Below are 20,841 nucleotides of genomic sequence, written 5' to 3'. Positions count from 1 at the left end.
CGTTTGAAAAGAAGACACGGAAAAATATATCAATAAGTCAAGATGGCAAAATGTTGTGGCCTACTCCAGGAGGCTCACCTCAAGCGGAAGATAAGGCGATACAGTCAGTTGCTCGTCATTGTTGTCCAGGCAACGTGGCATCAGAAGATTCGAGTCAATTTTTTTGGCCGCCAGGAGCTTTTCAAAATCAATCTTCAAATATTCTCTTCGACACCTTTGGTGGAGAAGATGTTTTGTTTCACGACAGGTTGCAAATACAACCTCAATGAAAATATTCACGCCGATTTTCTGGTGAGGAGCGACGATATTTTCACGGTGAGAGAAGAGGAGTACGTACCTCTCTTTGGTTAAATCGCGAGGGCTTCTGCCCGGAACGGTTTTGTAGGGCATCTGGACTTTGGGAGTATCTCCACCACGGTTGAAGTAAGAAGTGAGCAGTTGCTTTGAAAAGCTGCCATAATATTCCTTGTCATCAAACTTGTATTTGGCAAACGGAGACTTTGAGCTTGTGTCTAAAGAAACAAATGAAGAGTAAAGCAAAGCATATTGTTGGGAGCCATTCTCTAAACGGACACGTTCGATTATTTGGATGAATGCTTTAATTCAATTTAACTTGTGCGGCTTTACTCATTTTTAACCATACACAAGGAATTTCACACATTGAAATGACGTGTTTTAAAATTCGCATTTTTAACACCATTTGGGTTGTAATAGTTTGGGATTTTTCATATTTTTTTGGGTTTATTTTTATTTGTCTATTTTTATTCTGACTATTTTTTTCAGTCAGTTTTTATAAATTTCCAAAGCAGGTTTATTAGTTTGCTTTATTTTTGGGTGGAAAATACTTCATTTTTTAATTCGTTTTTTGTTTGTTTTAGTATTAGTTTTTTTATATGGAGTATTTGTCGAGTGCAAGATTAAATACAAAGTATCGTGAAATAAAGTTAACTACAATTCTCAAACAACAGTTTGATCTTTCTTCTTCTGACCAAGCGTACAGCATTACCAAAATAAATCGTAAATATATTTAAAATCAAACCCCAAAAGCTCATTTATGGTATGTGAATTGACTGAGACAAAAACAAACGACATTTTTGCTAGAAAATTCTACTTGTAGTTACTTTGATTGCTGATGATAACCTATGGACACAAACATGGACAAAACCGACAAAATATTTAGGACTGTATTTATAATGCCTGTTGTACATTATGATATCCTATATCTTGGCTTCAATTTTTAATTGCACGTCCCTGACCTTTAAAGGTTTCTTACCCTCTGAATCATCGTAATCACTCAAGTCAGGGGTGAACAGCCGCTCTTGGCTGTCTGCTTCCTCCGCACGAGTCTAATCAGTAAACAAAGCTCAGGAATTAACACAGTAACACTCAAAGAATTTAACAGCAATTTTACATTTTGGGTGTAGTTTTACCTTAAACCTTAAAGTGGTGAAGACGTCCGAGTAGAGGCCTTTCTGTTTATTCATCGGACCTTTTCTGACTGGTGGCAGCATGTGTCTGTTACTTTGAACAGATTGCCTGTCGTCTTTTGAAGTCGCTTGGGACGAATGGGGCCCAAATGTCCCAAAACCAGGTAAGCGTTTCCCCTCCATCACCCAAATATCTTGTGAATGAACAAAAGGTCAACAAGAAGGTGTGAGGTCAGAAGAGCGATCGGGTGATGATACAAGAAACTTGCAGTGAGTCTTAATTTGATTTTCGCTGAACTTTGGAATGTTTATCTTCAACTGTTTAGCGTTTTAGTACTTTTTAAGTAAAGAGCTGAACGACAAAATTATCAGAAGGCGATTGAGCCATGAATTATCCCATATATTTCCTGGTTCATTTCAAATGTGTATTTAAACAGACGACTTCATCACGACGTTCACATTTTGACATTGTGAAACCGAGATGACGCATCAAACTGTCAAATATTACCGTTACTTTAAAAAGGGGCTTGGTAATAACAACAACAAAAATAAAAAGGTTTGCAAATCCTGAACAAGACAATTTTTATTTTTGGGATCTTGGCAAGAAACATGAACTTGATTCCATAATTTGCTTTAGCGGGCCACATAAAATGATGTGACGGGCCAGATCCTGCCCTCTGGCCTTGAGTTTGACACCGGTGGTGTAGCTCGATATCTTGAATTGAGTTGTTAATTACTTGGTGAAAGCATACCTTTGGCAACACCACAATGAAGTGACATACTGTACCTTATTTTTGGTGTTAATTTAGAGCAACTAACTCCTCAGACGTGGAGCAGGTTGATGACGTTCGATGGATGTGTCGACGCAGGTAGCTCAATGATGTAATTTCGAAAGTAAGTAAAGCCGCCAAAATAGCAAACGACAATACACGCCAATGTCCTCTGTATATTCTTCTTTCGGGCTTTTTTGTGGGCGTCAGCCTTTGTTTGGCCACCCTAAACGGAGCTCCGAGAGTTTCTTTTAAAATCTTCCCTGACTGCTGATGCGGGGACTGATGACGTCACGGTTTGTGAAGGCGCTTTGTCGTCGTAAACGTCGCGCCACACATCATTCAAGACAAAAATATGCTATGCTCGAGTTAAATGAAAATGAATGGTCGTATTTTAAAAATGTTGGTGCCTAAACTGTCTTCCGATTCTGCTCAACTAACGACAACCACTTGAAACAATTCTCAGTAAGCAATCTGTGAAGGTGGCAATAAAAACTGAACATAAAGTCTATTTGAAGCCATCAGTGCAGTAGGTCTTATTTTCAATATCATTTTGATTTGATGAAATTTTTAATTAGCGTATATTAAAAAATGCAGCCAAACGTTAACAACTGTCATTGTCAGAATATTTTGGCACACTTAAAACGAAGAGCATACCTGCAGTGACAATGAGCGTTGATCTCTCTCGGGAGAAAAGCGAACAAGACGATTACAATCTGGGCATCGGTTGATTTAAAACTGGACTTCGTCCGCAATTTTGAAGACAGCACGAGCGAATGTTCGCGTAGATGGCCTTCATCCTACCAACCCCTGTAAAGAAACATCTCCGACACTCCTCCACTCATTCAACTTTGGAAATCTCAGTTTGCCTGCGCCTGCAGGTAAACTTGCACGCGACAACGGTTGTCGTGGAGATGGAGTCACGTGACGCCCTGCCGGCTGCAGCTCGGAAGCGCGCCGTACGAGGAGAAAATTCGAAAACGCCATACGCTTATACTCAATTATGATCAACGATTATGGTGGGAAAAGTAGAACATTCTTGGCATTTGAATAGAGCATCCAATAAAAAGCAAATTGTTGATGCTTTCTGCGCACTGACACGCGTTACTGCTCCAGCTGTTGAAATGCGCTATATGAATAAAGTTGTATTGTATTTTATTGTATGTACGACAATAAATTGCCTTTACAAACTATTCTCATTCTAAATAAACAATTAGGCCTATATGTAAATGAATCATAATGGCATAAATTAACATTTCTAGCCTTTTTCCTCTACCGCTGCAGTCCCAAGCGTTTCAAGATGTCACCTGAATTAAATTGCTTCCAAAGCAAATTCAGACTGCAGTTAATGTGAGAAAAAGACTGCTGATTGACTTTCTTTAACGTTGATTTATGGCTCCGCTGTGCCTATTTGACAGTGAAATGCATAGCATGCTATTAAGCTAACATTAGCTAGCAGGTGATCCATTATCTGAACCGCTTCTCCTACAGGAGGTGCTGGAGCCTATCCCAGCCGGCGGGGTACACCCTAAACTGGCTGCCATCCAATCGCAGGGCACATATAGACGGAACAACCATCAGTGCTCACAATAATACCTAAGGGTGGCCAATTAACCTGCCATGCATGTTTTTGTAATGTGAGAGGAAACCGGAACACCCGGAGAAAACCCACGCAGGCACGGGGAGAACATGCAAAATCCACACAGGAATGCCGAAGCCGGAATCGAACCCACGACCTCTGCAATGTGAGGCCACTGTGCTAACCAGTCATCCACCATGTTATTGTTTCTGTTTTGTATTGTTTTTTCTTTCAGCAAAAGAAATGCAACAAGGGCAAGTTGAATATTTTCCAAATAATCTTTCAGCTGGTGACCAAGTAGATAGTTTTCAATGATCAGGTCCAACATTAACGAGCACAAAAACAGTTGGAAATGTTAATTAAAAACATTTAGATCCCTTTTATTCCACAAGAGAACACACTTGAATGCTTGACAAATACAATCGCAAAGATTTTTTTTTTATTGTCTATAAATAGCATGTAAGGCAGTATAGAACCATAGTTGTTCTTAGAGCTGTGATGTTAGAATGGTAGAAAAAAAATCAAACAAGTAGAATTAGACGAAGGTCCACGGGACCTTCCAGGAATGGTTGTGCATAATCACCACCACCATACCAGATATGTTTCTGCTTCAAGTCACTGTCTGTTGCTGCCCATGAAAGCCACCACAGTACATGCAGGCCTCCTTTAGTGGTTTTAATAACTAAAGGGCATCAATCTATGCAACAAAGTGCAGCACAGCGCTTGCACACAGAGAGTTAAGAGCCTGTGGATTGACTTTTGATTTTAGCTGGCAGTCTGGTTATCTGTCAGTGAGCTTATTGGTACAGAGTCTGTTTGAGGCGAGAAGGGAGGGTCCTCGGTTGAGTCCGAAGCAGCGTTCGCCTCCGCCTCATTGGAGCTTTCTTTGTCTTCCTCCTGAGGATAGAGCTCAGGGTACCTCTGCATGCACTCCTGCATGTTACGGAAGTGGTCGATGCATTCGGACCCTTTTGCCTCCTCCTTACTGTAGTGGAAGCATGAGAATGCTTCTTTGAATTGAGAACCACAAGGTCCGCTGGCCATGCCGCCGAGGCACGGGCAGTTCCAATTGATGTCACCGTTGGGCAAGATGAGCCCTACAGAAGCACAAAAACACACAGGAGCATTAGGCAAGTGGAGCAACGTGTCTCACTTGTTCCACAAACGTGTAGCGGCCCAGTGGTCTAACAGAAAACCGAAGCGCTCCGTTTATATTAAATTGCGAACCTTGCTCCTCATATGGGTCATGTGGATCGTCTGCAATCAGCTCGGCGTTGCTGGGGGCCTCATGGTCCTCCTTGGTCACAAAGATAATGCGATCTTTACCTGGAAACACAACGTCAAATAACTCATTTAAAAGAACTAGCACCACTAATCGAATGTATGCAGATAATTGCTTTAAGAGCTTAACATAACATGACAGCACATGTCAAACGAGAGCAGCAAACCGACACTCCAGTAGAACTCCTGCCACGTACTAGTCAGTAGCATATCCCAGTCAGTGAGTCAGGTGGCAGTAGAAAATTAGCTTAGCATGACAGCAGCACGGTGACATTGAAGACACGCGCTCAAATGAATGAACGGTCAACCTTTTTACCTTCTTGCCTGCAGTAAGACATATCTGCCACTCTTTGCGTCCGTCCTACCTCGTCCGCCGCAGTGAAAGATAGCCAGCGTGAGAGAAAAGACTCAACAAAGGAGAGGATTTCATCGGACAAGACTCAACTTCTTGACCTAACCTCCTCATACAGCGGCGCAGGGTGATGACGTCTTTGGTGACGTCATATTGGTTCTCTCGCTTATGTGGTTTGATATACTTTATAAATATAGACTTTTTTATTTGGGCTAAGTGTTTCCTACAAACATTGTTATGGAATGACAGCAATTTTCTTAATCAATGTACAAAATTAAATCCCCTTTTTATTCAACGTTTCATGTTTCACGGGAAAGCTGCAGAATAATAGCACATTTAAAGCAAACACCTAAATTTGGTTTGTATTTTCTCTAATTCCTTTCTTGCATTTCGTATTGTCACAAATACGATTATACAATGTAATTTAAACGATGAACAATAACTTGTACATTGCGTTTAAAAAGCCGGGCTGCCTTTTCAGACGGTTTCCTTAACCGAAATGTAACCGAATTAGGAAGCATGCAGAATCGGTTTTCATCGAACACGCATCATTTATTCAAACCGCTTAACCTGCAAACGTCTTTGTCCTTTTGTGCTGTGTGTGCAGACTTGGGACCTTGAATAAGTGTTAACTGTTCGAATTTTATTGTTTGATATACAATATAAATATTACCATAAAAGCTACTTTACTTTTATATTTGTTAGAAAGTAAGACAGCTAAAAAACTTTCAATAAAAGCAAATAATTTCCAACCGTTGGAAAAAAAAACATTTTAATAACACAATTATGTCTGTTACATAAGAGTAAAAACCAAAATGAACCCCCCTTTGCGTCCATATCAAACCCACCCTCTTACTGACCACCCAGGCAGTTTTGTGCAGCGATTCAGTCTGGGAATTCAAGAGCAAGACAGTGCAGACTATCACTTAACGTTACCAGCCAGAGATATAGGACAAACATCCTGTGTCCTACATAAGACCAGAGTGAATATGAACAGTCCATCATTGAGAATACAAACATAAAAGTAAATGTGGGCATCTCGCCCAGATAACAAAAAGTACATTTTGTTCATACTCGTCACATCCCGCAAACAAATTCCCATGAAAACCCGAGCATGACTGCTGAAATGGCTTTCCTTTAACACGTCCTAATGCTTGAAATTTGCGTTTTGTCGTAGTGTTCTGAGTGGAAAAATGCCCAAGGTGAGTCTAAGACAGCACCACGCACACTGGCGTGCGTTGAGGGATTCTTCATTTGATGAAACAGTTGGTGGGCACTCAGGCCCCCTGTGGATGGTTACCAGCGGGAGAAATAGCCCGAGCAAATACTAAGCTCATAGCAGGGAGAAAATAAAATAACTCTCTTGACAATGCCAGAGAGACAAAAGGTGGAAAACAAATCTATCCCGGATACAAACTAAACTGATTGTGCAAATTGCCCACCCCGCCCCAAAAAATAAAAAGTAAGACGGAACGCAAAAGAGTGACACGATATGGAGGAGCTGTATATCATGGACTTGGCATTTTCTAGAAGAGCAGCGCTCCCATGCTTCCCACTTCACTTTGCTCTTTCACAAAGATCTCAAAGTACTGGTAGATGATGGTCACAGCCAAGAGGATTCCTGTACCAGAACCAATGGCGCCCAGGAAGTCAGCCATGACAGATAGGCCTCCTATACAAAGGCCACCAAAGGCAGCAGCGGTAGGGATGTACCTGCAAGAAGGGGGGAAACATTCAAATATAATTCTGTCTCAACTTACCTATGACAAACAGTTATCACGGAGGATAGATGTCATACCAATCCACGAGCAACCACACACAGACATAACTCTGTCTCTCTCTCTCTCTTGCCCTCGCCCTTCTCATCCATCCATCCCAAAAGCTGCTCTGTACCTGTTTAGCTCATGCACCATGGAAGTCTCTCTGTGTCCCCTCATCACCATCTGCTGCTCTTTCAGCTGCTTAGCCACCTGACAAACACCGAACACAGACGAAAGAAAGTGAAAAAAACAACTCCAAATAAAAAGTTACGTCGCACACATGCACACAACACGTACATCTTTGGCAGAGGATCCCGAAACCTCAATCCAGGTCTTGGAGAAGAAGGCACAAGAGCCGAGCATGAAGACAATGTAGATGACAGCGTGGACCGGGTCATCCAGAACAGAACCGAAGGACTCCGGAGGTGACAAGTAGTAACAGAGGCCACCCACTGGGTAGGCTCGAGCTGGTCCACCAGTCGATGTGTCCTACGTGAATAAGATAAGAAATCAAATTTGACGTAGGACTTTCCGATTTGGACCGCAGACCTTCAGGGATGTGTGAAGGCACTCTTCCACTTACAGACCACGTTCCCAGGAGGTTAACCAGGAAGTTTCCACTGAAGCGCGTTGACAACATTTGGGAGATGACGTAGAGATTGGAGACCAAGGCCGACTGCAGGATGATGGGGATGTTGGAGGTGTAGAACAATTTGATGGGGTAGGTGTTGTATTGGCCGCGATAGCGCGCTGACTTGATGGGGAGGTCCACCCTGAAGCCCTGATGAGGTCAGCAACACGTTCAATGTTTAATAACATTTAGCAAAGACAAGACACTGCACTAGTTTTTACAGGGTAAATTATTCTTAGACCGTAAATTGCCTCTGCTACCATAAGAAATCTTTCCAATTCTTGTTTTACTGGCAGAAATATACTGGACTAGTTCACAAATTACTGAAGTGCTGACTGACATTGATCCTTTGGTTTTTAACACCACTCAAAAAAAAAAAAGGCTGTAATTCTATGAAAAATATACCTACGTCTACATTTGTATCTAATTCTTTGAATATGCAAGAAGTTTGTTCATTTCTGTTTTTACCTGCAAATGTATAATGAGGTGAGATTGATTTTATTTATTGTATCCAGGTTTTGCCACACTATAGGGATTCAATAAACAATAAAAAAATGTTTTCAGAAGGCCAATTCCTACTTTTCTGGTGTAATATAATTTTTTGAGGTGGTCGATTTGGCAATTACGTTGGCTGAGATGAAATATTTCTTTCTGTCTAGTCTACTTAACGTGCTTAAATAGAGCTTCAGAAATTAATTAAGTTTTCAACAATTTTCTAATTTATTGTTGTGCACATGTACATAATTGCAATGACAACATACAAGAGCGGTTTATTGTACTACAAAGGTATGAATTCTACTATTTGGAACTTTTTATGGCTTCAATGACAAGCACGTTATAATGGTACTAGAAAGTTAGACCGGATCCTTCCCACCTTTTTTTTTTTTTTAATCCCATCTTGAATATGTTTTTAAATCAATCAATCAGCATCCAATGAAATGATCTGTGTTGCAAGATGTATGAATGAACCATGAATCTAAATGCTACACTGCAAAACACAATTTTAAAATACAACTGTACCCACAATATTTGGTGCTTCCAAAACTTTGCCTAAACTCAGTATTAACCCACAAAACACAATTAGTGGCGCTCAGCTAACGTCCAACTTCGCCGCAGTTTACATAAAACTGGACCACTAATTAAGATGCTGATTGACCAAGCGCAACTGAAGACGAATCACACTCTCTGTGCTTACCTGGAAGTATATGACCACGGCGAACACAAAGACGGTGGCGATGAGGTTCATGAGGTTGGGCAGGTTTTGCCTGTAGAAGGCTTCTCGCAGGGCTCGCACCTTGTCCGTGCGAGTGGCCAACAGATGAAAGAGGGCGATAATGGCACCCTCAAACTCAGTTCCTGCACAGACGAGAGGATAAATTGCAATACAGTGCGCACATTTGAAGTGCACTCGTGGTGAGAAGGAACAGAAGCCAAACCTCTCCCAGTGTTGACGGTGGTGGGGCTGAAGGCCTTCCAGACGATGGTCTCACAAATGTTGGTGGCAATAAAGAGAGAGATACCGGAGCCCAGACCGTAGCCTTTCTGGAGCAGCTCATCGAGCAGCAGAACGATCAGACCTGCAACGAAGAGCTGAACAAACAAAGACGGTTTCAGCAAACGCGGCCTGTATACTTACACATAGCCTAAAACAAAGTCAACACGGTGGAACCTTTCAAGTTGCTTTTTTTTTTTGCAACCCTTATTCCAAGTAGTAGCCTCAATAAGGAGAGTGAAGAGAAAAAACCTGAGTAGTAGTAACCAGATTTAATTTCGAAGTAACAAAATTCCAGTGCCGAATCAAGTTTTGCTACATGTGGTCAAACTTGTACAATTTTTTTTGGGTGTGTGTCCCTGTGTCAGTTTTGAATGACGCAAGAAAGATGTGTGCATCGGCACAAGTTAAGACCTCAGGTGTGTTTATAGGTTTTACGCTAAGATGTCGTAACAATATATCAATTTACAAAATAATAATATAGTAACTATAATACAATATGTAATGTAGTAATATATTTACCAATATTCATGAATTACGGGTTAGGCATGACAAGCTTTTATAGCTCAAACTGAAAAAAATTAAAATAAAAAAATGAATAAATTAAAAAAAAAAAAAAAAAAAAGTGCTCTGGGGGTAAGGACAATTTTCTAATTGGGTCCAAAAACACATTACAGGACACAGAAGCCATCTCTAATTAAAATTTACAGTCGGCCAGAGGAATTATCGAGAGCAAGCCTTATGATGCGTGCGCCCGCATCGCTGAATCTCATTAATTATTAATAACATTGGTTATTTAAAAAATGTGAATAAAACTGACGTACTCAAGACATAGCCCTCACTTTATATAAGTTTGGTGACCCGGTTATGTTTCCCATTCAGATTTGAATGACAGATCTGCACATAAGTGTTACCTAACCATTGTAAAACATTTTTCCTTTACTCTTACAATCTCGACTAAATGATAGGTGTTGCCTGTAAGCTGCAAAGCATTCTTAAAATGTTTCCGGTGTGAGCAGATTTCAGGTAATGGACATTATTAGTATTCACCTGGATGATGATGAGTAAGCATATTCCAGCACCCATCTCTGAAGGGTCCCCATACATGCCAGTCATGACATATACGATCGCCTGCCCGATGGTGATGATCATTCCAAACACTGCAACAACGCATGTGAATATTTAGTCACTCTAAATTTATTAACATCAAAGATTTTGTGGTAAAAATAGCTCACGAAAAAGACGTACGTTTCTGGGCGCCATTGAAGAGAGCGCGGTCCTTGGGAGTGTCTCCCACCTCAATAATCTTGGCGCCGGCAAGGAGCTGCATGATGAGGCCCGACGTGACGATGGGCGAGATACCCAGCTCCATCAGAGTACCTGAAGACATAAATGCAGTCAGCAAGAAGACCGTGAGCCACACACTCAGCCATAACACTGGCAGCCTTTGACCCACCACACAAGATAATGAGACTGCGTCACAACTGATAAAAAGTTGTTGGTCTTGAATGGATGATGAAGTTCATTATTTTGCATAGCACGTGTTCTCATTAGGGTTCTAGTGAATCTAGCCTTGTCGATGTGTGAGAGGTGGATGGGTATATCATGGAGTGATTGCCAGCCAATTGTAGGAACCATATTGAAATATTATTCAAATCTAAAACACATTCACGCTCACAATTACATGAAAAACATTTTGGAAATGTGGGAGGAAGCCGTAGTATTTGTTGAAAACACACAAGTTCTGGGAAAACAGGAGGGACGGATCTGAAATTCAAACCCCAAATTCCAGAATTGCAAGACGGATGTGTTAACCACTAAGTGACCATGATGCCCAATGGGAAAGTCAAACCAGGCACCTCTGTTGGAAGCCAGAATGACCCTCATCCAGTAGAAGGGATCTGCGGAATCCGATGACATGATGCCAAAAAGAGGAATCTAGTTTTAAGGGACAGAAACCTTTAAGTGTCATAAACACAGAAGACACAAAATACATACATTTAGAGATTACGGAACACGAAAGAAACTCACCTGGCAGCACACCAGGAAGATGAAAAGTGTTATGGCTGTCCATAGTACTTTTTCTCTAAACTGAATCTGTGAGGTAAAAGGAAAAAAAAATTGTGATAATTGCCAGTGACAGTCATGCATATGCACTAAACAAACATGCAACATATCTACAACTGTCTTACCTTTCTTTCTGGTTTCTGAATTTCTGGTAAGACCGCACAAAACGGCTTGATGACCTCTAAAAATTTAACTGCAAAAGAATGACAAAGTACATTAAAAACAACCACAGTCAGGTCTGTTTGCAATACGTTTCTGAACTTCCATGCATGCTACGTCATCACTAAGCCAGCGGCTGCCACACAAACCAAATGTTACTTGTATGGGCAGCAACCAGATGTTACAGGAATTGCATTTTTTTTAAATTGCTGTCAGAAGAAACGTTCATTCGAATAACTACTTAAAAGATAGAATAACATTAAGACGATATTGCTTGCTGGTTCTGAACAAGCTTACGTGGTCATGTCTAGCCAACTCACAACGAAGCTGAATTCAATTTTATCATTGAATCATTTTCAGGTGCCCGTAGACAAATTGACGTTAAACGAAATACTCATATTAACTACAATTTTAACGTTGCAAGACTTTAGCGTTTGGCTAACTAGCATTCAATCACAAACATGGATTTGCAAACGACTTAAAAGCAGCAAATCCTGTCGTCCAATAAAAAGGGCGACGTTGGGAATTACTCCGGATCGTGACGCATTGTTTCGTTTCTGAAGCAACTTTATGTCAATATGATTAAAAACTTCCAAATTAGCTCGGGCGTAAGCTAGGTCTACTTGCCACCAACAGAGCCAAGGTTAGCCAATTAGCATGCCGACCACCTTCCTTCTATTTCAGTATTGCTAAACATAACAACCGTAACCTATCCTGCACACCGAACGACAATCGACAATTTGGGGGGGAGAATGCAAGAATCCACACGTACTTCCCATGGTATCCTTCGGCCGACTCCGCTGAGTTACTGCTACCAGTTGTCGTGTTGCTTTGAGTTAGTGTGCCTCCATCCAGCAGCTCGTTGAGAAAAGAGCGAACAGTAGAGACACGTCACCACACTAGCCGCTAAACACACGTCACTTCTCCGGCTCGTACGCACACGACTCAGTAAAAAAAATAAGGAAGCAAAACGCCTGTGCTATACTGTACCATACGGGCTGGCACATTACATTTAAAGCCATACATATAGTTGAAATGTACAAGCAAGATTTGTAATATTTTGTGGATTTGAAATTGGGTTTGTGTCGAGATGTCGCCAGGTCTCTAGAGGGCGCGCTAAATCTAGCCTTGATCGTAAACACTTTTTCGTTCTTTGACCTCCGGTTGGCACGCGAAGAAGACTCCCAACTTCCACGCGAGAAAAGCTACAACAGCAATAAAATAAATGCTGCGTTGGTAATGAAATATGAACATGTACAATCCACTTGCGCGTTTTTTCTGTCACAATGGCTTTCTATTTGCTTAGAAACAGCTCAATGCGTGCCGAAATAGCTCAGTTGGGAGAGCGTTAGACTGAAGATCTAAAGGTCCCTGGTTCGATCCCGGGTTTCGGCATTGGACGGGTCCTTTTTGAGTGAGTCCAACTATGTTGAGTGATGCACAGCTGTTGCTGTCATTCAGAGACAATAGCATCTCGCTGACGCAACGTTAAGACCCGTGCGAGTACTTGAAAACAGCTCAAATCAGGTGACCATGCAGCCGTTTTTTGAACACTACTTCAACCTCTCCGTTGGATCAATTTGTCGTGAATAGTGTGTATTGTTTTTTTTGTTTTTTTTTCATAAAATCCCCTAAAATATTTTCCGGACAGTATAAATTGCATCTGTTATTCGCATCGGTCGTGTAAATAACTTAAAACCAAGACATGAAACGGAAGAACAGCACCCAAAAGACGAGGGACAATGACGTGATTGGTCCACTAGGTGGAGGCATACAACCGGTCTTTATTAAACATCTGACGTTTGCTTCGTTGCGTCATCAAAATGTCAAAGGCTGTGTCTAACCGTTAAAAATACGTATATTTTTGTATTGTTTTAATGTAGTCATGGGTAAATTTGATTCAAAATAATGTCATAAATAACCGACAAAATACTATGTGGCACTGATTTTATTCTGATGTTTGAATGTCTCCTCTAAATGTGACATGACATATCAAGAAGCAAAACAATTTCAGTGGCAACAGATTAAACATGGAGATTTACACCTTGTTGTCTAAGAAGGGGTGATGTATTAAAGCTACTCGTCCTACATTTATGTTAAGTATGCCAAGTGTGAGTCCAAAACAATCCTTGTAAAAGCTTGGGTATGCGGCCTTGTGGTTCCTGAGCCTAGGAACAATATTTATACTCAAACATTCTACAAGGAAAATCAATGCAATTAATTGAATAAGGAATACAATATGCCCTGCGATTTCCTGTCGCCCAGTACAAGGTGTACCCAGCCTCAAAAGTGACCTTAAAAAAGATAGGCCCTACTGAAAATGAACAGCGGTTGCATGCAGAAAAGAGACGTTCGTAGTTTATTCAAGCAATCTCCTTGCATTCTGCCACCGCTCTACATCTGTCATCAAAAAGTCTTTTCAGCCAAAACAATAATGTCCACAGAATCTGAGGAGCGATGTCCCAGAGCGTGCTCGTGTGGCTTCAGATAAAGAGACATTTGTTCGTGTTGCGTAATGACAACAGGCCGGGCCTGTACGCTGACACGAAGGTGAGGACAAACGCGTCACTGCTTTTCAGATACTTTGTTATCCCCGCTCAACATAGAGCCTCTATTGTCAGCCTCAAGCCTTTGATTTGACACATCATAATTACAAATGTATTGAGAATTCAGTCGTATTTATTACCACCCAAACAAGCTATGTGTTTAAAAAAAAAAAATAAGACTATTATGAACTCAACTGACTCTTGCACTGAGGATGCGAGGAGATGAATGCTGGCCAATTTATGATTGATAGTTAATTGCTAAATGAATTTAATTCGTTAACTATAAAAGAAAACTGCATAATAAACACAAATGTCCTATCAAATAAAAAGGAGAATCTTGTTTTCATCATGATTGAAAATAAACAACTTCAAAGCAACTCACATTTGCTCATGAGATTTTAGACGGGCAGACCAGACGCCTCCACCGTGACGACACACATCCTTCCGGGTGGCAAAAACTGAGCCGCTAGTAAACAACGGCGTTTGATGTGTCAGTTGTGGGGTGGGGGGTGGGGGGGACTAAAATCAATTTTAAGGCCAGTTGTTTGAAAAGGGAGAGTCACTAGCAGCCAAAGTCATTTCGATAGGGAAATTGATGAATTAAATAAAATACAACACAGTAAACATGATTACTGGACCGGCCAATTAATAATGCGATCAGAGCTATTAGATTGAACACTTGCAATGTCCTTCCACTAATGCCAATGTTCAGTTTGGTTCTAAATTTTTTTTTTTTTTTTCTGTACGTTAGGATAAATTTAGCAATAGTATGCCATTTATTTATATACTGTACATACATTACGTAATGCATCGAAACTCACTAAACGAAATGCTCGGCCCACACTTTGGAAAGCACACACCCTGACCGCGGATCTTCACATACGTATCGTATGTGTAACTCAACACATGTGACGCATTTCTGACCTGAGGAGAGCCCAGGCGGCGATCTTAATGTGCAGCCCCTCGGCTAATTGGTGTTTACTCCCCCCCCCCCCCCCCCCCCGCCCCGTCACTTATTTTTAGAGGCGACTCAATGCAAAATGTGTACAGGTCAGCTTTACTCTATATAACCTCTACGTTCTGTTTAATTGAACCAGTGGACATGACAACATTTATACTTACAGATGATTATGTCACATTCCCAATTTGTCATCGTTGTGCTCTCGTGATGACATCATCACAGCTAGAAAAGTGCACATACACCAATCGGTTTATTCACGCCAACGTGCGTCCTTTACTTGTCCTGAAACCATGTCAGACTCCCTCTTCAGAATGCTCGCATGCGTTCAAAGTATTTATCTATTTTCCAGACAGACCACTGGCCACCATATTAATCCCCAACTAATCCAATTGAAGCCTGGCAGGGGAGCAAGAGCAAGAGTAGCACCCAGCGACCGATTTTACATGCCAGAGTCTTTCGTCAGTTGCCATTCAGGCTAAGCCGGAGCACAGAAGGTATCCGGGGGCTAATCTGTGCCTCAGATTGTTGGTGAGAGTAATTAGGAGGTCGGTGTAAATGAGTTGGGCGGGGCCAAGCGTGCGCGTGGGTACGACAGCAGCCCGAGGCCGTGCATGCCATGGCGTCACCGACACCATCTTATATAACGCGCTAATTATGACACGACTCCGGGCGGTGCAAAGGTGTGAGCTTTTCACGCAAAGCAGGGTTGCAAAATGGAACTTTTTGGAAATAAAACGACCAAAACCTTCCGGTACTTGAACCGAGACCTTCCGGTTCCAGGGCCCATGTTCTGAACAGACAAGCTGCCGTGCATGCCCGTCAACCCATGAAAGATTTTTTAAACTTGTCCGTTGCACTACAGCGTGCGTGATTCACTTGGGGAGGCCCCACCATATTTTTCAAAAATAACGAGAAGCAGTGAAAGAAGTTCAAACGTGTTTTCTTCTCTCATCTATTTGTCCTAATGTCATTTCAATCAATGTGTTACACTCAAGCGTGGCTGTTTTTATCTCTGTCGAAGTAAACAAACACAATACAAGCCTTTGACTGACGAAACGAAGATTGGAAATTTCTTCACGAACCAAATGATCTTAGCGCGTTCAAAGATGCCGTGCCTGATTTATTTCATGTGTTTAATTGATTTAAGTAGCATGAGCCACAACAAATAGCGACATTAGAAGGCATTATGTATGGATCTGTTCTTAATTTTCCATTCCAAGAATGTTGCTGGAAAACGGAATTCGATCTTGGGCCACCAGCATGACACCAAAAAATACAAATGCTATAAAGTGAACTAAGGAAAATCTTCTTTTTTTTTTTTAAAGCTTTTTGTCTTAACATTATCAATCGTGATGAGGGTTTGATTGAGGCCGAGACTTTGGACGTTAATTTTGTGCCCAGGACAACTGTAGCGCAAAGTGCAGTCAAACTGAGAGCAAGGGGCAGAGGTTGCAAAAAAAAAAAAAAACCACTCCAATGGCGGGTAAATGAGCTTGTTAACCTCCCGGGGTCAACAAGGAGAAGTCAAACTTTGGCCAGGGCTTTACTTTCAGAATCTGGATTTGCCACCTCGACACATGGGTAGAGTTTTCTTTTATTTGGCATTTTCATAGACATGCACAGTTAAAAATGGGAGTTTGCGCCGTTGTGGGAGTTCAGGTTTACCAAATATTTACCATAGGCCTACTGCGGATTTGTTGCAGCTCGTTGTTTTTGTCTCAGGCCAGCCTTTTAGTCACGTAGCATGCTGTCCGATTTTAATCACCCCGCCCCACCACCACCACACACACACTCACACACACACACCCCAACACAGACTCTTGTTGTCATATCCAGGGGCAGCAGCATCCACTGCATGCTTGCACACTAAATAGTGTGCCGGACAATGGAACAATTCTCTGCTCGCCACGAAGGGACGATCACATGTCAGACCACGCTGGCCAAGGCAGGATGCTTGTGACCTTGCGTTCTCTGCGTGTGTGTTTGCTTGTGAAACAGAGATGGGGTGGGCGGGTTTATTCAAACGGCATCAAATCTTAAATTGCATAACGTGTGATGGGATTACACGTAAACATTTGCAAATAAATCAGATGAGTTGATCATTGCATGCTACAAGACATTCTAAACTTCTACCATCTATACTTGCGCAGGGGGAGTTCAAATCATGGCTCAGGGGCCTCATGATGGACTGAAATTGTATGTTCTTGCCCACCAAGACGTAATGTTATAAGGAATTGCATTAATTTAGTGGTTTAAAAAAAGAAATCTCCATTTATTCATCTCATTAAATAATCGGTTGAGGAACTGTAAAAATGTATTCATGAAATGATCAAGTTAGCAAACACACTTGACATATTTAATTGCATTACATGACTAAAAATGATGACTATATAAAAACAAAACCAAAGAATACGTGATTGGTTATTTACATAAATACTTTCAAATATTTGAAATACACATTTTAACTTTTTTGTTTTGTTTTTTTTAAATCTCGTACATGAATGACTTGGCCCATCTGTCCGTTTAATAAATGCGGCCAACGGGCATACTAGTACATGGACCATAACTGAGATATGACCGCTAAACAGTATGCACGCTGGGGTGAATGACAGGAGGATGTGGTGTCCCAAAAATCTTTTACACTTTATTGCTTTCGCCTTGTCGTCATGGTGATATTTTTTTTTTTTTACAAGCTGTTACGCAACTGCTCCAATTGCAACAGCGGTAACCCTACAAAGGAAGGGACCACGAGAAGGCACACTGCACACACACAGAGGTGTGTGATGGCACGACGCAGTCCTTATGTGCGTAGCGTAACATACTGCACATTTGCATGCCCACTGCCTGTGACACACGGAGCGTATGATGACAGAATGGGATCATTTTGATGGGTGAAAACAGCCCAGTGACCCTGCCCAGGCTCTTACATAACACATGCACTCACCACCACCCCCATCCCAGCTTCCCAGTTTCCCGGCGGGGAGTCGAGTGGAGCTTATCTCCTGCATCTCCCATCCTCTCGTTTGTCACTCTCATTATTCCACTTGCACAAAATTTGTTTTTAAAAAAGCATCCAATGCTTAGCCCACTATCGGGATTTGCAGTTCTCAATATCATGGTCACGATGACATTGTGCTTCTGAAAGTGGGTTTTCCAACGTAACTGGGAAAAGCCCTCAATCTGTCCTGACCTTGAGACTAGAGGAGATTTAAAGTCTGTCAATTTGGTTGAGCCGTCTGCTGGGTTGCGGTCATTTTGAATTTTTATTTTTTTTACTTTTCCTGACAGTTCCCAAAAGAGCACAAAACACCAACACACAAAACGAATCGATCTTAACAAATTGCATTGGATCGTTGTTCTAGCGAAGTTGTCCTCAACCACCGGGCGGCACAGATGAAAGAAAAAAATAAACTTGGAGTACTACCGGTTTATTTTTTGTTCAAGGCTGAAAACTATTTTATTTTGAAAATCAAAATCAAAATCATCAATAATGGACTCTTGAGACATTTGGAACATGTAAACGCATGATTATGTTTAAAAAAAGTGAAAGTAGGTTTTACAAGGCCCTCTTTGAACATAGCGATGACAATTGGGTGTGTACACTGTTGATGACATTAATTTGGGTTTGCTTAACAGAGTACTGTTGTTGTTTTGTGTGAACGCACGTGTGTGTGTGCGTGTGTGTCAAACTGGTTCGGGGCGACCAGGACTGGCTGGATCATGCTGCCGTCATCCTCTGTCTGGCAGAACCAAGTGTCTTAGATATGACATCATCACCAATTCTCCAGACACACATTTCTAGAGGGAAAAGGAGGAAAGCACATCTTTATATATGGTGGAACATACCGCAACTGCATAGTAGCTACATGAAGCCTCATGAATACACCTAATAGTAAAAATGCATAGTAGCATCTAGTTTTAAATAACCGAATTTATTTATGCTTAATAAAAGTATTTCGGATAAACCCATCTGAATGCTTTCAGAAAAATAATAAAAACTGTGCATTTATCATAAAAAATGGAAAGAAAGTTATCAAAGAGCCATCTCCTGCAAAAAAAATTTTTTTTCTAAAGTGAGGATAACACTACGTATGTTTTTATTTCATTTTAACTGTATGTAAAAAAAACTATAGTGTGTTGTATTAAGGAAATGAAAACACCAAATTTTATTTCTGTATGTAACTAAATAATTTTCAACTCTTAACAGAAAGACACGTGGTTAAAGTATCCTTCAGCCAATGTCTATTTGAGTCCTCCTCGTAATGATGAAATTAAAGCCAAACGTAAACGACCCAGCTACAGTGAATCAAAAATACCGTTTGCTTTTCATCATCATTTTATCTTATCGTGTGTGGAGCATGCAGTCAGCTTTCAACTTACATTAAAAACATTATTTACTTAACAATGCAAAATACTGATATAGTTTTAATGAACAGCCAAATAAGTATTTTGCCTGGTTAACGTGTTTCTTGCTCCTGAATCTCAGCGCACAACTCACGTACAGCATCAGCACAGTTGCGCAGTAACACGTCCCTCACCTTATTTTTTATGTACGTAGTTCATAAATCACGTCGGGTTTTTTCAACAGAAACTTTTCCTTTCTTCAATTTAACGATACGCGAACCGACGGTCGGAGTTATCAAAGAAAGCTTGGCGCTGGGTGTCGCATAGCGTAGTTTGTGACGTATATTATGAGCGACACACACGCGCGGAAGTTTTTTTTTTTTTTTTTACAAGATCACTGGATTCTTCAAATTTACTATTTCATTTGAAAAACTCAAATAAAAAAAATTATGAAAAAAATATTTAAAAAGAATATCAACCCTCATTATTTTTCAAAGACTCAGAGAGCCACTTTGCTCTGTAAAGACTGACTGCAGAAACGAAAGCAGCCATCTCTTTGAACACTGCCTACTTGTATTAAGTTGCAGTCTTGTCATATTTTCCATTTGTGGTGATATGAATTAATCTTCTCTTATGCGCTCTCACTTTCTTAGCTCATACACAAATGCGCAGCTATCAGCGCTGGATTCTGGACTCAGATTTGAAATGTGATAGAGGCAAATTTAGATTTGACTCTATGACCAGAAAGAACACACATGCGTTTGCACAAACCCAAGACTTTAATTCTTTCCCCATGGACAAAACAAAAGAAGAAAAAGAAAAAAACAGATATGCAACAAAGAAGTATCCAAACATGTCATGTTAATGAATATCATTTTTGTAATAACATGGAATGTGCTCTCCCTTTTTACATCTGGAGAATTTGCTTACTCAATGGGACTGGTCCGATAAATAAATAAGTCTCTTGTTTCTTTCTCTGACATTTATGAATATAGTCTCTGGTGACTTCTACCCACATACAAATACAGTAGAAATCAGATAAACTTTTCCAAACACACGCTCGCCACAGCTGCATGTGTTTAAGTGCATGTACAGTTTGAGTGTGCAAAGTCTTTCAACGCTCTTTGGAAATTTAAACAAATTGTTCAAGCTATCTTTTGCTAATAACCCTTTTTTTTGAGTCTTGTTAAAGCACAATGACAAACGCGACATCTGCAGTGTTACGCAAACCTGAAAACGGACAACAGGACAAAACAGAGCGAAGCACCGACAAACAGGAAGAGAGAGGACCTTGCTGAAGTCCAGTTAGCGTCTAACAGTCAAGACATGGGCTGTGCTCAGAATCATTCACGTCCATCACTGTTGTGATGTGTTTGCTGTTTATCGTAAACATTTTTAAGTCACACCACCGTTGTTTGCGCCTTTTTAAAGATGCATTGTGAGATATTTTGAAGGCACTACACTAATGTCAT

The 20,841-nt window shown here is 40.9% G+C and overlaps 3 protein-coding genes and 1 non-coding gene across 5 annotated transcripts in view; 1 reads left to right on the top strand and 3 right to left on the bottom strand.

Annotated features, from left to right (window-relative positions):
• dnah1 (dynein, axonemal, heavy chain 1) overlaps nucleotides 1–1,610 on the bottom strand; it is a 29,351-nt gene extending 27,741 nt beyond the window's left edge. The window contains exons 1-4 of the mRNA XM_088308871.1: nucleotides 1,431–1,610; nucleotides 1,274–1,346; nucleotides 338–512; nucleotides 79–214 (exon numbers count right to left, since the gene is read on the bottom strand). Of these exons, the coding sequence (XP_088164997.1) occupies nucleotides 79–214; nucleotides 338–512; nucleotides 1,274–1,346; nucleotides 1,431–1,610 (564 nt within the window). The remainder of the gene's footprint in view (nucleotides 1–78; nucleotides 215–337; nucleotides 513–1,273; nucleotides 1,347–1,430) is intronic.
• Nucleotides 1,611–4,193: 2,583 nt separating this feature from the next.
• Nucleotides 4,194–5,551, bottom strand: LOC148326917 (mitochondrial intermembrane space import and assembly protein 40-B-like). 2 transcript variants are annotated; one of them, XM_088309006.1, is made up of 3 exons: nucleotides 5,374–5,551; nucleotides 5,004–5,102; nucleotides 4,194–4,873 (listed from the first exon to the last, which is right to left on the bottom strand). In XM_088309006.1, the coding sequence occupies exons 1-3, from the start codon at nucleotides 5,393–5,395 to the stop codon at nucleotides 4,542–4,544; spliced, it is 453 nt and encodes a 150-aa protein (XP_088165132.1). In that variant the 5' UTR covers nucleotides 5,396–5,551; the 3' UTR covers nucleotides 4,194–4,541. The 2 variants fall into 2 exon arrangements, with proteins under 2 accessions (XP_088165132.1, XP_088165133.1); XM_088309007.1 differs by having other exon boundaries at nucleotides 5,255–5,395.
• Nucleotides 5,552–6,164: 613 nt separating this feature from the next.
• LOC148326916 (protein transport protein Sec61 subunit alpha-like 1) lies at nucleotides 6,165–12,603 on the bottom strand. Its single transcript, XM_088309275.1, has 12 exons — nucleotides 12,291–12,603; nucleotides 11,485–11,552; nucleotides 11,324–11,389; nucleotides 11,152–11,230; nucleotides 10,541–10,672; nucleotides 10,343–10,452; nucleotides 9,237–9,390; nucleotides 8,996–9,156; nucleotides 7,753–7,950; nucleotides 7,467–7,658; nucleotides 7,303–7,379; nucleotides 6,165–7,122 (listed from the first exon to the last, which is right to left on the bottom strand). The coding sequence occupies exons 1-12, from the start codon at nucleotides 12,295–12,297 to the stop codon at nucleotides 6,936–6,938; spliced, it is 1,431 nt and encodes a 476-aa protein (XP_088165401.1). The 5' UTR covers nucleotides 12,298–12,603; the 3' UTR covers nucleotides 6,165–6,935.
• Nucleotides 12,604–12,840: 237 nt separating this feature from the next.
• On the top strand, nucleotides 12,841–12,913 carry trnaf-gaa (transfer RNA phenylalanine (anticodon GAA)). The gene has a single exon. It is a non-coding gene; the product is annotated as a tRNA-Phe (tRNA).
• Nucleotides 12,914–20,841: the final 7,928 nt, after the last annotated feature.

Source organism: Idiotropiscis lumnitzeri, chromosome 11, assembly GCF_059441095.1.
Source record: "Idiotropiscis lumnitzeri isolate Australia: NSW breed Sydney's pygmy pipehorse chromosome 11, RoL_Ilum_1.0, whole genome shotgun sequence".
In the NCBI taxonomy this organism is placed as follows: Eukaryota; Metazoa; Chordata; class Actinopteri; order Syngnathiformes; family Syngnathidae; genus Idiotropiscis; species Idiotropiscis lumnitzeri.
This window is presented reverse-complemented; position numbering and strand designations above follow the sequence as displayed.